The 19343-nt window shown below is 57.1% G+C and overlaps 1 protein-coding gene across 4 annotated transcripts in view; it reads right to left on the reverse strand.

Annotated features, from left to right (window-relative positions):
* The window catches only part of SHISA6 (shisa family member 6), a 203084-nt gene that overhangs the window by 164860 nt on the left and 18881 nt on the right, over positions 1-19343 (reverse strand). For all 4 annotated transcript variants that reach the window (XM_075903459.1, XM_075903458.1, XM_075903457.1 and 1 more), the window contains exon 3: positions 17157-17317. In XM_075903459.1, the coding sequence (XP_075759574.1) occupies positions 17157-17317 (161 nt within the window). The remainder of the gene's footprint in view (positions 1-17156; positions 17318-19343) is intronic.

A 19343-nucleotide genomic window follows, 5' to 3' on the forward strand; every position in this document is an offset into this window, starting at 1 on the left:
TTCTAGGCCAGCTATGAGGGGTTCTGGGCCGGCCGGGAGCGGTTCTACGCCAGCTATGAGGGGTTCTGGGCCAGCCAGGAGCGGTTCTAGGCCACCTATGAGGGGTTCTGGGCCGGCCGGGAGCGGTTCTAGGCCAGCTATGAGGGGTTCTGGGCTGGCCGGGAGCGGTTCTAGGCCAGCCGGGAGCGGTTCTAGGCCAGCTATGAGGGGTTCTAGGCCAGCCGGGAGCGGTTCTGGGCTGGCCGGGAGCGGTTCTAGGCCAGCTATGAGGGGTTCTGGGCCGGCCGGGAGCGGTTCTACGCCAGCTATGAGGGGTTCTGGGCCAGCCAGGAGCGGTTCTAGGCCACCTATGAGGGGTTCTGGGCCGGCCGGGAGCGGTTCTAGGCCAGCTATGAGGGGTTCTGGGCTGGCCGGGAGCGGTTCTAGGCCAGCCGGGAGCGGTTCTAGGCCAGCTATGAGGGGTTCTAGGCCAGCCGGGAGCGGTTCTGGGCTGGCCGGGAGCGGTTCTAGGCCAGCTATGAGGGGTTCTGGGCCGGCCGGGAGCGGTTCTACGCCAGCTATGAGGGGTTCTGGGCCAGCCAGGAGCGGTTCTAGGCCACCTATGAGGGGTTCTGAGCCGGCCGGGAGCGGTTCTAGGCCAGCTATGAGGGGTTCTGGGCTGGCCGGGAGCGGTTCTAGGCCAGCCGGGAGCTGTTCTAGGCCAGCTATGAGGGGTTCTAGGCCAGCCGGGAGCGGTTCTAGGCCAGCTATGAGGGGTTCTAGGCCAGCCGGGAGCGGTTCTGGGCTGGCCGGGAGCGGTTCTAGGCCAGCTATGAGGGGTTCTGGGCTGGCCGGGAGCGGTTCTGCCACGTACGCACTGCTCCAGCTCGCTTCTCCAGTTCCAGCTGCAGCCTGAGCCCTGGAGCTCCCAGCTCCCCTCTGCTCCGTGGCCCAGCATGGGAGCCTCACACGACCCCATGGCCAAGCTGCAGGGGCAGGCCCGCCGATGGGGGGCACGGGGCCATTGCCCTGGGGCCCAGTGATTCCAAGGGCCCCGCACTCTGGCTGCGGCTGCTGCTCCTGCAGCCATGGCAGGGGCCCTGGGCCCTTTCCATTGGTGCTGGAGCCATGCCGGGCGCTCTGCCTGGCTCTGAGGGCTGGGGAGGGGTGCCACGCTTGGGGCAGCACTGAGGGCTGGCTGCCTCGGCCCCACCCCTTTCACCCAAGGCCACGCCCCCTCTCCCCACACACACCCTGCCCTTGGGCCCGCGGTGGCTGCCGGCCCCACTGTGCAGGGGACTGCACAGACTAAGCGTCAGGGAAACGGCTCCAAAGGGCCCCCCGGGGAGGCCAGGCACTGCTAAAGGAAGGGCTGGGAGCCGCGTGCTTTGGGGCTCTTCAGTCAGTCGCTAGGTACCACGCGGTAGGATGAGCCCTTCGCTGGGGGCAGACCGCCCCACAAGTGCCTGCCTCTTGCTCCTTCCTTCAGAGCAGCTGGCGCTGGCCCAGCCTGGCGGGAGCCGTGTTCTGGAGGCGCCGAGAAAGGGGGGGGCAGTTTTGTGGCTGAGCCCTGCACGAGGGCGTGGGAAGTCTCAGCGCAGTTCCTGACTCAAGCACCAACCCTGCCACAAGTCACCTCGCGCCGCAGACACTCAGCTGCCACTGGAATCGGTGGGCATGGGGAGTCCGGCACGGGGGTCTGGCCCCTCTCTGAGATCGATGGGGGGCCATGCGCCCCGGGGGAACGGAGCCAGAACCCCCCAGAGGCAGCAAGGAGGGACCGGCAGCACAAACACCGGCCCGGCAGAGACCCAGCAACGCTGAGACCTGGCCAGAGCTGCTCACCCCCCGGGACACCAAGGAGCTGCTGGGACTGCCGGGGTAGGTGGGGGACACCCCGAGATACAGAGAGATACACGGCCAGTGGGGGACACCCCGAGATACAGAGAGATACACGGCCAGTGGGGGACACCGCGAGATACAGTGAGATACACGGCCAGTGAGAGGACACCGCGAGATACAGTGAGATACACGGCCAGTGAGAGGACACCCCGAGATACAGAGAGATACACGGCCAGTGGGGGACACCCCGAGATACAGAGAGATACACGGCCAGTGGGGGACACCCCGAGATACAGTGAGATACACGGCCAGTGGGGGACACCCCGAGATACAGAGAGATACACGGCCAGTGGGGGACACCCCGAGATACAGAGAGATACACGGCCAGTGGGGGACACCCCAAGATACAGTGAGATACACGGCCAGTGAGAGGACACCCCAAGATACAGTGAGATACACGGCCGGTGGGGGACACCCCGAGATACAGTGAGATACACGGCCAGTGGGGGACACCCCGAGATACAGTGAGATACACGGCCGGTGGGGGACACCCCGAGATACAGTGAGATACACGGCCAGTGGGGGTATGTCTACACTACCCCGCTAGTTCGAACTAGCGGGGTAATGTATGCATACCGCACTTGCTAATGAAGCCCGGGATTTGAATTTCCCGGGCTTCATTAGCATAAGCGGGGAGCCGCCATTTTTAAATCCCCGCTGCTTCGAACCCCGTGTAGCGCGGCTACACGGGGCTCGAACTAGGTAGTTCGGACTAGGGTCCTATTCCGAACTACCGGTACTCCTCGTGAAACGAGGTGTACCGGTAGTTCGGAATAGGCACCCTAGTCCGAACTACCTAGTTCGAGCCCCGTGTAGCCGCGCTACACGGGGTTCGAAGCAGCGGGGATTTAAAAATGGCGGCTCCCCGCTTATGCTAATGAAGCCCGGGAAATTCAAATCCCGGGCTTCATTAGCAAGTGCGGTATGCATACATTACCCTCCTAGTTTGAACTAGGAGGGTAGTGTAGACATACCCTCAGAGACCGCTAATCCCTCCCCAAAGTCTGCCTAGAGAGGAATCTGATGACAAGGGGGCGTGGCCTCCCTTTGGCTCGAAGGGGAGGGACGGCCACATACTCCTACCAAATCTAACAACCAGAGAGGACTACAACATGCGTTTCTATTGGTGGTGCACATCTGCACATGGCTTGGTGCACAGAACAAAATTTAGTTTGCACATAAATGGAAACAGTGGGAACATTGATCTGCACCTGTCTGGGTTCCCCTCTGCACACTCGGGACAGCTATACTTTCCTCACTGCCGATTTAGACTGTACTCTCTTGGGACAGAAACTGTGATTACTCTGTTTTCCCAGCCCACAATGGGGGGCTTGTGACACAGCGTTATTGCAACGAGGGCGCTGCCTGGGGTTGCGGGTGGGCAGAGCTGCAGTGCCCCGTGGAGTTCCTACCAATCCCAGAGCTCTGCTGCCCCCCGGGGCTGCCAGACGGCTGTCCGGCTAGGAGTGAAGGGCTGTAACGCAGGGGAGAAGCGACCAGGGAGCCACCCCATTGTGGGTAGCTACTGGGATGGGCAAACTTGTGTGGTGGGACCCTGAAGGGACTTGGCCTTGCTCCTGGGCCTGTATTCCACCCAGGAGACACTGGACAAAGAAGAAACGGAGTCAGAGAGGCCTGCTGCCAATGTCACCGCCACCCAGTGGATTCGAACCTGCGACCTCCAAAGGTCACTGAGGGGCTGCTACAGCTCAAGCTCTAAAGCCAGGGGGCTCGCAGGCTGGGCTGCAGAGGTCTCTTGCTCTTGTCTGTTGCTGTGGTCGGGCTGCCACTGCACAGGACAGTGACCCACCAAGGTGCGTGGGCTACACAGAGCCCAAGGCTTTGTACCTGCTCCTGAAGCTGCCACGGAGTGCACATGGCCCAGGGCGAGAACTCAGGAAGGAAGCCCACCCTGGGGACCTCCCTGCACTACTCCCAGCTACAGATCCAGCCCCAGATAACTGCTGCACCGTCACCGCTGACAACAGGCCAGTCCCCAAGCACACGTGTCCTCAGGCAGCCGGCTGGGAGGCCCACTGGGCTTTCCTGCCCCCGGCACCCCTCAGTCTTTGTGAGAGCAGACAGCCCTCGCCGGGCTCAGTGGGTGCCGCCGTACAGAGCTCAGGAACCCGGACAAAACAGACGCAGCCAGCGCGTAGGACCCTGGGACGGTGCGTTGGGGTTTTCCCGCCTCCTGCACCCCCGTAGTGGCACGGACAGACTCCCCCAGCCAGTAGAACAGAGGGAGTTTACTGCTTCTCCAGGATACAGCCCAGCACAGATGTCATCTGGTTCCAGGGCAGGCCTAGGATGCCTCAGCCCCCCTTGAGATGGGGGAGGCTGGGCCCCTAAATTCCAGCCCCTTTCCCTAGGCTGTCTCCTCCATGGTCCCAGACAGAAAAAGTAACTCACTTCCAGCCCTGCCCCACAGCCAGGGGCAGCATCCCACCTTCCTTTGTTTCTCTCCCTGGGGGGTAGCTGGTCAGACAGGTTGAGAGACCCTCTTTGCATAATGACTCACCCCCTGCCCTGCTGGGCCGTGCTGCAGCCAGCAGCCAGTGGAGATCACCCACAGCCCACTGCCCAGCCTAGCAACCAGCAAGGTACCCCCCACTACGTTACACTATGTAGGAGGCGTTCTTGAGCAAACAGACTCTCGGATGGATGGAGAGACAGACCCACATTTCTAAGAGAGACATACAGATGACTGTGTTGAATATATGGTCTGTGTCTGGACTATTCCTTGGCAGTCTCCATCTACACACATTAATATTGGCACCCTGCTGAGCGGGCGAGGGGTCCAGGAGGAGCCAGGCCTGTCCATCAAAACCCGCAAAGAGATCGGTGCTGAAGGAGGTGACCCGGCGGACGGGGCAGCACAGAGCCGTGCTGCCAAGCTCCCTCTGCGCGAGGCTCTCTCTGAGCAAACAGCTCTCTACTAACGGGCGAGGGCTTAACGAGACCAGAACCACAAATCCATGTCCTTGCTTGACAGCTGCCAGATGTTGCAGCCCCCTGGGTAGAGCACACAGCTCTGCTGCTGAGGAGCATCCAGATGTGTTTGCGTGGAACGTGGCACTCCAGCCCTGGCAGGCCCCTGGCTGCATCGGGCACATCTGCACGGCAATAGAAGACATGCAGCCCGGCCGTGCATGGCCTGGGTCAGCTGATTTGGGCTCAGGCTGAAGGGCAAAAATGACACGGCGGATGGCTGGGCTGGAGCCGGGCTCTGAAATCTGTCGGGCACGAGGCTCTCAGGCCTGGTTGCCAGCCCAAACTCTAGTGGCTCCCCGCAGGTTTAGCTCCGCAGCCCAGGCCCCGTGTGCCTGAGTTAGCTGAGCCAGGCTCTGCGCCAGCCATCACTTGGCCTGTTGCTCTTCAAGGCCGGCCTGGCTTTAATAACCTGCCAAACCACTGACAGTCACGCGTCAGGAGGCAGGATCCCCAGAATTATGAGACGGGCTTCAGAATCAGGAGGGCTTCTAATACAGGCAGGTGTTTTCATTGGCTTTCGGGCGTTTAACCCAGAAGTCGCTCAGCTCATTTCTAAGCCTTCCCCCCTGTTCCCCCCACAAGCGTCGGAGCGAGAACCTTCATCTTTTGTTATTACACGAAAGCTCAGACACTGGCACCAACACCTGATTCCAGCAGCTGACACTTGACAAAACCCCCCTGAACACTGGGTACGTACCCTCCCTGGTGCGGTCTACCCCTGCCTCTGGAATTGCCACATCAGATGCCCTGGAGAAGTGGGTTTTACCCACAGAAGCTTACGCCCTAGAAATGGGTTATGCTCGAAGCTGCCCCAGGACTCCGGGCCGTTGCTCCAAATATTGTGAGTTGCAATAACCCTGGGGTGCTGGTGAGGTGAAGGCTGCCGTTGTGCAGACACCGCACACCCGGAGAAAGAGGGGAAAACCCTGCAGCAAATGGCGTGTGCTACGTGGACGCGAGGGATCGCGGGCGCAGAGCAGCCGGCACGCTGGGCATGGCTACGCTACAACATCAAGTGAACTCCAGCTGCCTCGCCATCCAGCCTGTGCAGTAATTAACGGGGCTGCCATGCCCATGCGAGGCCCGGCGGCGGGCAGACAGCCAGGGGCTGCCCCTCCGCGTCTGCACAGACACTGCGGGGATGGAGCGGCATTGACCCAAGCGCTTTGCCTCTCACAAGGTGCGACTGCTGCCGCCAGTTCCCTTAACTCCACAGGGCAGGGCAGGGCAGGGCAGGGCAGGCCTCGCCCACCGCCCGGGAGTGTCCGCTCTGCCCCTCCCACGGGGGGGGTCCTTTTGCTGTGATTATCAGAGGGGGCGGGGGGGCGTGGCGCTCACTGACCATGTAGCTAGGCACGGGGAGTTCCTTGGCTCAGAATGAGGGGGCGGGATGGACACCCTGTCCACCAGCCCCCAGTCCCGGCCAATAGTCCTTCAAATCTTTTCCATCCTGGTGCGATTTCTTCCACGTACGTGTGGAATAAATTTTATGTGCACCAAGGTGTGTGCGAATGGGCCCCCGGAGAAACCAAACGCCTGGCTGTGGGCGCTTTGCTAATCAGTGGGCGGCCGTGGGATTTCTCGTGTGGCTGCGCACGCACCCAACTTCCAGGGAACCCTGGGAAATGCCTGGCCCAGCTCTGCAGATGCTGAGATCGGGGCTGTTGGGCTAAGTCCCCAGACTCTTAGGCTATGCCTGCACTGGCGCGATCTTGCACCAGAGCTATGCAAATGAGGCTAAGCATGGAATATCACAGAGCCTCATTTGCATATCTAATGAGCCACCATTTTTGCAGAAGAGGCTCTTGCACCAGAAGGAGCTGTCTACACTGCTCCGTCTTGCGCAAGAAAAACCCTCTTGTGCAATGCCGTTATTCCTGAAAATAATCAGTGTAACAGCATTGCACAAGAGGGTTTTTCTTGTGCAAGAAGGGGCAGTGTAGACAGCTTCTTCTTGCACAAGAGCCTCTTCTGCAAAAATGGTAGCTCATTAGATATGCAAATGAGGCTCAACGATATTCCACTCTTAGCCTCATTTGCATAGCTCTGGAACAAGATCACGCCAGTGTAGACATTGCCTTAGAGTGAACCCTCTGACTCTGCTCCCTCTCCCACTGCTACTTGCTGCCTACTGCTCACCCCTTCAGCTCTGACCCGCCCACCTGCTCTCACTGCTGGCCTGGTGCCGGCGGGGGGGCACCCACCTAGGGGCCCCCTGTTGGTAAGGCCAGGTGCCTCGTCCCATGAGCAAGAAGCAATGCTGACCCAGCTCTGAGGGGCTCTCTGTGTGTGGGCCCCCCATTGCGGTGCTCCCAGGACACACTCACAACACGGAGCATCCGCTAGCTTGTCAGTCACTCCTTTCGCCTAGAGCCAGCTCCCCGGACGGGACGGGCGCCTGCTGCCAGGAACGCCGGGTTCAATTAGATCCTCACACGCTCCTCCAGGTTTCTTGGTTGTCTGCAGCCAGTCACGTGCCATTGTGATGCTGTTTCAAAGTACATCTGTATTCTTTAGCCACTCGCCCTCTTGCTCCTTGTGTTCCTCTCTCTTTTAAACAGAGATTGTTGCCATAGAAACCCATAATTTCCAGCTATCCCTGCACCAGATAAGAGCTGTGGAGCCTGGCCTTGTGGCTCGCAGACTGCCCTCTGTAGGGGGATGTTAAATTCCTCCCGTCTCTTCACCAGCGGCCTGAGCATTCGTCCTGTAGCCCCACCCTTTACGCTGGCCCCGGGACTCAGTACTCAGTCCAGAGACCTGCCCTTCACACGCTAGAAGTGTCTCTTCTGGAGCAGCCAGTTTGGGCTTTTCCCATATTATCCATTGGGATTTATGAAATGCTTCTCTCCCCCCAGGGCTGCCAATCCCCCAGAATCGGCATCAACCTCCTGGTGACGACTGAAAGTTATTTTAAGAAAATGACGGAACATCGTGTTGGGGGAAAACCCTCCTAGAAGAGCTTCAGTCAGAGGTGGCAACCTCACGAGCTGGCCGGTGCCGGAGCACCCTCCTGGGCTGACCGGTGTCTTTGAGAATCGGTAGTCAGTTTTCATGCCCTCTTACATGGTGACATTGGAGAACACGTCCTTGGGGGGGGAGGGGGGGAACGAGCAAGGGGGCCACCCAGTGGGTCATCCTAGTGTCAAAGTCAAAACACAGAGTCTTTACTATAGATTATAGTCACATTTCAATCAAGACAATGCTGAGTCAGGAAAATGGAGTAACATTGCTGTCTGGGGGACTCCTCCGGGTCACTGATCCACATCTAACCAAGCTTAGGTGCGATTCCAAGCCTTTCTCAGACTTGTTATCATAATTAGGAGCTGCTAAGGAGAGTCTGACTTACCTGAAGAGCGAGGAAAGGGTTAAGCAACTGGAGATGCACCAGTTGGGGCAGTCAGCCAATAAAAATGCAGATAGGAATTTCAATCTGGGATAGGGGTTTCTCTCTCTCTCTATCTCTCCTTCGTTTGAGATCAGAGCAGTTTCTCCCAGGTACTGAGGGAGATAGGAGACGCTTTCTCTCTCCAAGAATGGACTTCTTGAAATGTGTAAGTTTAGATAGTCCATCGGGGTTTATTGTTTTCCTTGTTTGGGGGGTTGGAAACCATGGCTGAGCTGGCTAACTGTTTTACTCTTTTGTAACCAAGGATTACAGCCCAGGGACTTTCCCTGAGTCTATGTCACTTTGTGGCTATTTACCACCTAGTCAATTTACTGTGCTTGCAACAGTAGTTTTGTTTTGATAATAAAAGAGTTTTCCTTTTGTTTTGATTAACTGGTATTGGTTGATTGTTGTGTTCTCAGAGTTCTGTGCCTAGTTACCCGGGCAGAGTCCATTGTTCTCTGCAGATTCCCTCTGTCTGTTTTCCCAACTCCAAGCAAAAGGGTGGTTGGGGAGGAGCAGAGGAGGGAGAGCTCTGCCTTAGGGAGGGGGTTCCCAAGTGGTCTCTTCCCTGGAAAAGGGTTTATTTTATATCTTTTTAAGTACACTTGGGTGGTGGCCGCGAATTCTTATTTGTTATCTTTGTTTCTTGGATCTCAGGGGGTATGTCTACACTACCCCACTAGTTCGAACTAGCGGGGTAATGTAGGCATACCGCACTTGCAAATGAAGCCCGGGATTTGAATTTCCCGGGCTTCATTTGCATAAGCCGGCCGGCGCCATTTTTAAATCCCGGCTAGTTCGAACTCCGTGCCGCGCGGCTACACGTGGCACGGAGTAGCTAGTTCGGATTAGGCTACACGTGGCACGGAGTAGCTAGTTCGGATTGGAATGAGGAGTACAGCTAGTTCGGATTAGGAAGCCTAATCCGAACTAGCTACTCCGTGCCACGTGTAGCCGCGCGGCACGGGGTTCGAACTAGCCGGGATTTAAAAATGGCGGCGCCCGGCTTATGCAAATGAAGCCCGGGAAATTCAAATCCCGGGCTTCATTTGCAAGTGCGGTATGCCTACATTACCCTCCTAGTTCGAATTAAGAGGGTAGTGTAGACATACCCAGGGAGACTGAGACTGGACAAGCTTGTCTCTGGAAGTGCCTGAGACAGGTTTCATGGGGTTTATTCTGCTAGCTGGCCCCCCAGCTCTGCACTCAGAGCTGTGACACTTGTCTGGAGCCAAAACTGGTGAGCTGGAGACTTTCCCCTCCTGGACCCCACTTATCTCTAGTCTCCAGGACTGACATTCAGCAATGAAACGGACTTTCTATCCATTCCAAAAATAATCCTGCTCTGTCCAGACAGACCCTGCTTCACTACAGGTTGCCTGCTCAGAGCTCACCTCACCAGCCCTCTGCTCTCATGTTCCCTGACGGGCGGCTTCGCAGCTGCACAAAGTACTTGGTGAAAAAACAGAAATCACAGATAGAATCACAGAACCCTAGAACTGGAAGGGATCTTGAGAGGTCACTGAGTCCAGTCCCCTGCCCTCACAGCAGGACCAAGCACCGTCTAAGACCAGTGTTTCTCAAACTGTGCTCCACGGAGCCGCAGGGCTCCACGAGACATCTCCAGGGGCTCCGCGAGGCTGACAAACTGGAAACATCGACAGGTACAATCAGTGGCCTGCTAGGGCGCCGCATAAATTGTTACGCATGTGAAGGGCTCTGGAGCCCAAAAAGTTGGAGGGCCGCTGGTCTAGACCACCTCTGACAGGTGTCTGTCCAACCTGCTCTTCAATATCCCCAGGGATGGAGATTCCACAACCTCCCTAGGCAACTTATTCCACTGTTTCACCACCTGGACAGGTAGGAAGTTTTTCCTAATGTCCAACCTTAACCTCCCTTGCTGCAATTTAAGCCCCTTGCACTCAAAAATGTCACACACAGTTCAATCTACGGAGTGTGAAATTTGCTGGTGATACCCAAGCATTGTGAATTATTTTTTCAAAAAATATCCTGTTTTTAAAAGTGAATTTTTGGCTTTTTTCCCCTTTTCTGTTTCTTCTCCCACCTTCTGCCACTGAGTGCAACAAAATGAGTAAAAGCTGGGATTTTATCCCCCCCCCCTTTTTCCTTTTTTTATTTTGCCACCACTTGATCACTTTTCAAAACTTTTTCAAAAGTGACTGAAAAACAAAGGGAAAACGCAACCCAGACTCTGCTGGTCTGGGACTTTCCAGGCATCTCCGACTCTGGAAAAAAAGGGCATGACAGTCAGGTAAGCTTTCTGTTTGCTGCTCTGTTGCCTTTCCCAGTTGAGGAAGTTTTGAAAAGTTCCAGAGCGGGAAAAGGAAAAATGAGAAAGTACGAAAGCCCCAAACCCCACCAAACCTCTCAACATCACTGATTATGTAACAAGAAATAAAGGGGGAAAAGGACTAAAATGCTGTTTCAATTAAAAATGGGACTTTTTTTGCAGAGCTGGGGGGAACAGCTTATCATGGAAGTGTGCAGTCAAAAAAAGTCCATTGCTGTGGACGAAAACTGTGGACCAGCTGTACTTCTATGTTCTTGTCAAGGCTGCACCTAGAGCCAGGGCATTTTCATCCACAGCCCTCCGTCCCTACTGTGATAACACCACAAGCTCTGCCGTTTCGGTGACAGAGGCCTGCGTCACTAGAAAGGGTTTATAGGAACAGGCAGGGCTAGATGGGCAAAGCATACGCCCGCAGACCTGGAGGCTGCAAAGGACGCCAATGGTGTAATCATGAATGTTTAATGGTGCAGTGAGTACCAGTTCTCCGGGTGAAATAACCTAGACCAGGGAAAGGCCCCTCCCCCGTAACCGCACCTCCACTGCCACTTTTGCAGGCACAGCTGTGCTGGTGGAGGGGCCTGTGATATCTCCACAGTCCTGTGGGCTTGTAAAGCTTTTAAGTGCACAGCAGGCTGGCCCAAGAGCAGAAGCCCGAGGCTAGGAACAGCGAACGCACAGAGAAAGGAAATCAGTTACATCTTTGAAACAATTCCAGCTGAAATCCCGGAATCCCCCGAGAACTTCCTTGTACATTCATGCTCCTTTCCGGTCCCTCCCTCGCTGGGCATCTTCTCCTTGCATGGCACACTCCCACCAGTGCCCCAGCCCTGGCAATGAAAGCACAGGCAGGGTTAAGCTGGGGACAGAGGAGGAGGCGGCGGAGCTATCTGAGTGCTTGGCGGTCTGTGTGCTGCAAGTCTGTGGTCTGCCCCAGTCCCCCCAGCACAGAACGCATCACAGCAGGTACTTAACGTCTCCCCAGCCATAATCTGCATGGAAAACGAAGATGACCTCGTTAGCTCCTCTGTGCCAGTCTCTAGGGCATGCGATGGGCACTTAGGAGAGGAGGAGAACCGTAGCACCATAGGCCAACGATTCCCGCCTGGGCCACTCTCAGCTGGGCAGAGCTGGCTGCTTTCTGCTCTCTGCTGCTCCAGAAATACAGAGGCTGGAATGCAAAGCAGCTCCTGGCCCACAGAGCCTGCCCAAGCTGGGGAACCGGCAGAGGGGGATGGGCGACAGGCCACACACGGGGCTTGGAGCAGAGGAGCTGTGGCTGGAGGGAAGTAAATCAGCATGGAGCAGCCTTGGCAAGGCAGCCCGGGTCATTTCTGTGACACTTCATCACTGAGTGGTTCTCTGCTCTGCTCACCCCGCTGGGGCACCCAGCCCTGGCCACTGCCGGCAGACAGGAACCTGGGCGCGATGGACCTAGGTCTGACTCCGCCTGGCCGCTCGCAAGTCCCTTTCATTTCAGTGACTGAAACCGGAGACACTGGGAGTGAGGTGTATCCAGAGTCCCTGGGGGACTCCATCACCTGATTCCGGAGGCAAAGTGGCTGTGAAGAGCCAGCGCTCGGACTGCGAGTTGCGTTCTACCCATGCTGGGCTTGCTCTGACTGGCGCCACGAGCTGCAGAGCAGCCGAGAACCAGCCCCACGTCTCCAGCGCATGTTGCTGGACCAGAACAAAGTCGTGGGGTGGGGAGGAGCCAGAGAGCTGACTGGGGGAGGAACTCAGAGGGCGGGATGCAGCCGGAGCTGCAGGGGCCAGGGGGAGACGAGGGGCATGCAGAAGAGGACAATGGCCAGTCGGGACGAGTTCAGAGGGCCTGCAAAGCAGCATTCAGACTCAGCCATTATCTGCCCTTCCTATGCAGCCAGTGGGCACTCTAGCTGCCATGCCCCACGCCTGGGCTCCAGCGGCCCTTGTCGCCAAACCTGTGCAGGAATTACAAGGCGCAGTGTCCCCGGGTTTGGCTGGACACGGCTACTGGCTCCAGCCCCAGAGTGCTGACGAGTGTCTCTGTGCACTGCCCCCAGAGGGCAAGGCCTGTGGGCGAAGGCACCGCTGAAAGCAGCTGTGACGGCGCGTTGGGGTTTTCCCGTCTCCTGCATCCCCATGGTGGCACGGACAGACTCCCCCAGCCAGTAGAACAGAGGGAATTTATTGCTTCTCCAGGATACAGCACAGCACAGATGTCATCTGGCTACAGGGCAGGCCTAGATGCCTCAGCCCCCCTTGAGATGGGGGAGACTGGGCCCCTAAATTCCAGCCCCTTTTCCTAGGCTGTGTCCTCCATGCTCCCAGACAGAAAGTAACTCCCTCAGGGTATGTCTACACTACGGACGTTAGTTCGAACTAACTTTCCTATGCGCTACACTAGCGCTCCGCTAGTTCGAATTTGAATCGAACTAGCGGAGCGCTTAGTTCGAACTAGGTAAACCTCATTTTACGAGGACTAACGCCTAGTTCGAACTAGCTAGTTCGAACTAAGGGCTGTGTAGCCCTTTAGTTCGAACTAGTGGGAGGCTAGCCCTCCCCAGGTTTCCCTGGTAGCCACTCTGGCCAACACCAGGGAAACTCTATGCCCCCCTCCTGGCCCCGGACCCCTTAAAGGGGCACGGGCTGGCTACGGTGCCCGTGCCAGGTGCAAGCCTGCCAGCACCCAGCTAGCAGACCCTGCACCTGGCACGGCACAGAGCCACCCACCCGATGCCCCCCAGCCCACCCCCTCTTGCCGGGACCAGGCTGGCGGCTCCCGGGAGCTTGCCCTGGACCGCAAGAGGCGGGCACCTTCCTGGGCTAGTGCGGACATCGTGGACCTCGTCCACGATCTCCGCACTAGGCACAGGAAAGTGGCCGTCTAGGGCAGGAGAGCTGCCAGCCTGGCCACCCAGGACCAGGTGTGCATGAAAATCAAGGGGGTCCACTGAGACCCCCGACACTGAGCCCTGAGCTTACAATGGCCGTCCTGGGTCAGACCAAAGGTCCATCTAGCCCAGTAGCCTGTCTGCCGACAGCGGCCAACCCTAGGGACCCTGGAGGGGATGGACCGAAGACAGTGACCAAGCCATTTGTCTCGTGCCATCCCTCTCCAGCCTTCCACAAACTTTGGGCAGGGACACCACTCCTACCCTCTGGCTAATAGGACTCCATGGACTCAACCTCCATGACTTTATCTCACTTCCCTTTAAACTCTGTTCTAGTTGTAGCCTTCACAGCCTCCTGCAGCAAGGAGTTCCACAGGTTAACTATTTGCTTTGTCAAGAACAACAACTTTCTCTTACTAGTTTCAAGCCTGCTACCCATTCCTTTCCTTTGGTGTCCTCTAGTCCTTCTTTATGGGAACTCATGAAGAACTTTTTTGAATGCACCCTCTCCACCCAACCCCTGCTTTTAGAGACCTCTATCCTGTCCCCGCTCCATCTCCTCTTTTCTAAGCTGAACAGTCCCAGTCTCTGTAGCCTCTCTTCATCTGGGACCTGTTCCCAACCCCTGATCATGTTACTTGCCCTCCCCTCTCCCAGCCTTTCTCTTCCCCTCTCCCACCTCCTTTTCCCAGTCTCCCCCAGTTTTGTTCAATAAAGACAGAGTCAATGTTGGAAGAAACGTTATCTTCCAACATTGGGTAAGGGTAAGTGGAAGGAGGTGAGGGAGGAATGGGGTACGAGCCCCCGATGGGGAGGACTGGGCTGGCTCTGCGGGCTTCTGGGGGTGGAAGCTCTCCTGCAGCCCCCCAATTACTCCCTCTCCCCAGATGGCAGCCTGCGGCAAGTGCAGCCGGGCTGATGGCCGAGTGGTGTGATGTGCCCAGTGTGGGCACTCAGGGCACTCCAAGCCAGAACTTCTTTGCAAGCGGGGCACCCCTTAGAACTGTGTGTCCGGGGTGGGGGTCGGGACCCTTTAAGCGCAGCCCTCGGCTAGCCTGAGACAGCATCTCCATGCTCTAAGTCCTCCTTTTATGCCCTGCCGGCACTGCTTCCGGCCATCCTTAAGCCCTGTTCAGAGTCCACTCAATGTGGACTTACTAGTTCGAACTAGCAAAACGCTAGTTCGAACTAGTTTTTAGTTCTAGATGCGTTAGTTCGAACTAGCTTAGTTCGAATTAACTAATTCGAACTAAGTTAGTTCGAACTAGCGCTGTAGTGTAGACGTACCCCCTCTTCCAGCCCTGCCCCCAGCCAGGGCTCCACTCCCCTTCTTCCCATTGTTCCACTCCCTGGGAGATAACTGGTCAGACAGGTTTGAAGCCCCCTTGCATAATGACTCATCCCCTGCCCTGCTGGGCCGTGCTGCAGCCAGCAGCCAGTGGAGGTCACTCACAACCCACTGCCCAGCATAGCAATCAGCAAGGTACCCACACTACATCACAGCAGCGCCTGGAACATGAGCATGTCTCTGGACTCTCCCGACTGGGGACCTTATTAAAAGCCTCTCCCAGCTGTACCGGGCTGCCCGTGGCAGTGACCCATGGATGCCCATGGCCAGGCGGCTCGCCGGCTCCGCGGAGGCCAACGGGCCTAGAGCAGAGGCTGGCCCGGGAGGCGTTTGTCACTCGGACGCACCTCCGGTTAGTTCCCTTGCTGGGAGGAAGGCTCCAGACCACCCTGCCTAGCCCAAACGCGGCTCAAGCCACCAGGGGAGCCGAGCACCACGCCCGCCTCAGTCCCTGTGGTTGTATCATCCCATCGGCGCAGCAAAACCACGCAAGCGCACCTGCCTCCCGCAGGCAGCCCCATTTCCCCTGGCGCACGAGTCCCCACTTTCCTCTGCAGGTAGGATGCCACCGGCTATCGGCAGGGGCTCTGGTCACTAGAACAGGAGACAGAAAAAGCCCTTCCCCCTGGACCTCTCAGGCCCTTTATTTGTAGCACTATGTGGGAACTCGAGAGCTCCTGGCCAGCTGAGCCGTCTCCTCGGCGTTATGTCCCCCCACACAGCCAGGAAACCCAGCACGATTCACAGATGCTACTGCCCAAAGGGACCATGTCTGACCCTCTCTCTCACCTGCTGCGTAACACAGGCCATAGGGGCTCCCCCAGGGAGCCTGTAGAAAGCCCCCACCATTGGGTGGAACTAGAGAGGCCCTCCCCTCATTTCCAGAGCGCACATGGAAGCAAACCCACCCCATGCCTGACAAATGGTGCCAGCGGTCGGCTACCCGCACTGCTTCCCTTTGGCACCTTCCTCCTTGTCTGAATCCATCAGGTTTCCACTGCCAGGCACTGGATCCCGCTCTGGCTTTGCCTGCCAGTTCAAAGAGCCCTCTACTACCCCCCCGCTTCTTCCCACCGACCAAATAAGCAGCAAGGACCACAGAACGGCCCCAGCGAATTGAGGGGAAATGGGAAAGGGGCAAGCAAACGGGCACAGCGACGGGGGATGCAAGCAAACCTCTGGCAACCGTTTCTGGGAGAAGGGGCCCACGCGCAGGAGTGCAGATCCCGATGGGGCAGGAATGCAAGTGATGAATTTACCCTCCAAGGGGCTGGCTTCTCACACGGCAGGCAGCTGCAATGGCTTTACACTCTGGCTCTGGCTGACCCCAGGCTGAATTCAAATCCAGGGGGCCCAGCAGGCCCTTTCCACTATTTTTACTCATGGGGCAACACTGCGTGCAGCCGTTTCAATGGGTTCGGGCGGTTCCGCCCGTGAACGCGACAGTGCAGGTTTGTGGGAGACACTGATGAACCCACCATCCATCTTCCCCAGCATCCTAACCAACATGAACACAATCAGCAGCGGGACCAGCCCCACCTCGCACATCTCCGGGCCCTCTCTGCTCCCACTGGCCTCCACGGGAAGGTTCCCAGACGGATACACCACGATCCTCTCCTCCGATCGCCTACCGGGCCAGAGAACGTGCCCCAGGAACGCCCGCGCCCTGAGCGCGCGTGCGAGTTCACCGTGGGGAGGCGCCAGCAGGCAAGGGAAAGGCTGCACGCGACAGAGAATCCACCACACCTGCCTCCCAGCGGCTGTGACGCTATCTCCATGGCAGCGTTCTGAAGGCAAGGAAATCGCTCGCCAGCCCGCACTGCATCCTGCCACTCCCGAGCACTCGCCTGCACAAACACACCCTGCCGGCCCACAGCAGGGCCAGGGTGGAACCCCAGACCACAGCACCTCTCCTGGGACCTTGCTCGTGGGCCCGTATGCTCCTGAGATGAAGCTCAGAGTCCACGTGCAGCCTTTCCCTGCCTGGACGGGCTGGGCGGATTCCTGCCTGTCCAGACGCAGCATCCGTGGGGCCTGGGCAACATTTCACACTGGGTGCGTTGGGTTGGGACCCAGGACACTATGGTAAATCCTCCGCAAACCCCTCCTGAACTTGCTGCTGATTGGGACATTTCTAGAAGAGCTGCCCAGCACAGCAAACCCATCTAGCAAACACAGCTGGATGCCCCCAGCATCGTCACAACTGCCTCTTGTGCTGCAGGGCACGTCGCAGAGAAGCTGCCCCCACCACGCCAGCACGGTGGCCCGCCCGCGGAACAGCGCAACGCACGGGGTCTCTTCTCGGCTGCTCGTTTCCAAGGCGGTGGCGCAGGACCCCCGCGGAACAGTGACACTTACCTGGGTTGCTTTTCGAGGTGCGCACGGGGGTGTAGTGGTTTTTGGAGGATGTCCGGACAGGCGTGTTTTCTTTGGGAGGGGTATCGATGGCCGAGATAGTCTCTCTTTCACAGTGTGCTATTGGGATGGGCCCCTGCTGCCGGAGGATATCTGCCAGAGCCCTGCAACGGAGAAAGGGGACACAACCGGTTCATAAAGCAGCAAGACTTGTTCATCTAGTCTCCACTGGAGCCCGCTGGTGCTTTGATTTCGGAAGGAAAAATACAAAAGCAACAAAACTCCCGGTGGCTTAGGAGCTGCGTGCCCTTTCCTGGGTTCACGGCTCCATTTGCTCACCAGAGGGTCTGGCTATTGTTTAATCTTTCACATGCTTCCACTAATTCACTTAACCCGGAGGTTATGTTCTCTCCATCACGGCCCACACTGGCGCTGCTGTTGCTGCTGAATTGCCCTGGAGTACTGGACAGACGGGCTCCCTGGGCCAGGGACGGCAGGAGAACAGATCTACGACCTGCCTGCACCCAGCCCCAAGCCAATGGTCCTCAACCCTGCTCCTGGAGGTGCGACGGGGAGTTCTCCCTCATCACTCTGTCGGGCCTTTGTCTAGCCACGGGGGGTGGTAATGCCGGGGGCTGGAATCAGGGCCAGTGCCCGGAGCTTTCCCATGGGCTGTAGCTTTCAGAGCGGAGCTCGTCTGTGGCACTGTTCCCATCAGAGACTTGTCTGGTGGCATCAAGGCTGACCAGGGCTCTGTGGGGGAAAACAATCCGCTTTCCCCACCACTGCACTACATCGCTTCCAGTGATTTCCGGGATCCAGGGACACTCAGAAGAGATTTATTCAGCAAGTATCACACACGCCGGAAGGAAACACAGACTGTTCAGTGCACCCGACGGCTATCTTCTGGCCAGCAGCAGAAGGGCCGGATTGGTCAGGCTGCAAGGGACGGCAGGGTGGTAAAGCTGACTGGCTTTGAAAGGTTCAGTGCTCTCAGCCAGAGGGAATATGCCTAAAATCACCTCGGGTACCAACAAAGAAATCCCAGCGCTGCACAGTCATGGGACTGGTGTTGCTCACATTTGCTGTCCTGGCTGACATGCCTCATCTGTTGTCTGACAGAAAACAGCGGGCAGAACCTGAATCTGTTCCGCTCTGAAAATATTTCACTCTGGGCCAGACACATGCACAAGGAACAGCACTTTACAAGAACCCTTCCCCTAGCCTCACTCCCCTTTATGGGCCTTTCCATTCAAGAACCCACCCAAGGCTCTCACAGCACTTTAGATCACAACTTCCCTGCGAGGCAGAGCAGTGCTACAAAGCTCAGTCGCAGACACCCCGCAGAGCCCAGGGGAGCACCCCCTCAACTTTACCTCGGTTTCCCCTGGCCCTTGAAGAGAGATTAATAATAAGAAGAGATGAGATGAAGACAGATTAAAAAGACTTGGACTTTTCAGCTTAGAAAAGAGGAGACTAAGGGGGGATATTATAGAGGTCTATAAAATCAGGACTGGTGTGGAAAAAGAGATTAAGGAAAAGTTATTTATTTGTTCCCATAATATACGAACTAGGGGTCACCAAATGAAATTACTAGGTAGCAGGTTTAAAACAAACAAAAGGATGTTTTTCTTCGCACAGTGCACAGTCAACCTTTGGAACTCCTTGCCAGAGGATGTGGTGAAGACCAGGACTTGAACAGGGTTAAAAAAAGAGCTAGATACATTCATGGAAGTTAGATCCATCAATGGTCAGGGCTTGACAAACCGTGGTGAACCCCACACTGGACATGCACAAGACCCGCATTGTGCATGCGCGCACCATCGGTGAACAGGGCAACCGGCTGAAAGCTACTTGCCACGGGTGAGTGGATTCACTGATTTGTTGAGCCCTGTCAATGGTTATTAGCCAGGATGGGCAGGGAGGTTGTCCCTCACCTCTGTTTGTCGGAGGCTGGAAACGGGTGATAGGCGAGGGACTGACTGATGATTCCCTGTTCGGTTCCCTCCCTCTGGGGCACCTGGTGCTGGCCGCTGTGGGCAGACAGGACCCTGGGCAGGATGGACCTTTGGTCTGACCCAGTGTGGCCGTTCCCATGTGCTTATCATGTTCTCTCCCACAACTGCTTCCAGCTGCCACTGCCTTCCACTGACCCTCAGCCCCACCCCTTCCAGGGGACCGGTGTCTGCA

This window comes from Pelodiscus sinensis, chromosome 20 (genome assembly GCF_049634645.1).
Source record: "Pelodiscus sinensis isolate JC-2024 chromosome 20, ASM4963464v1, whole genome shotgun sequence".
Lineage (NCBI taxonomy): Eukaryota > Metazoa > Chordata > Testudines > Trionychidae > Pelodiscus > Pelodiscus sinensis.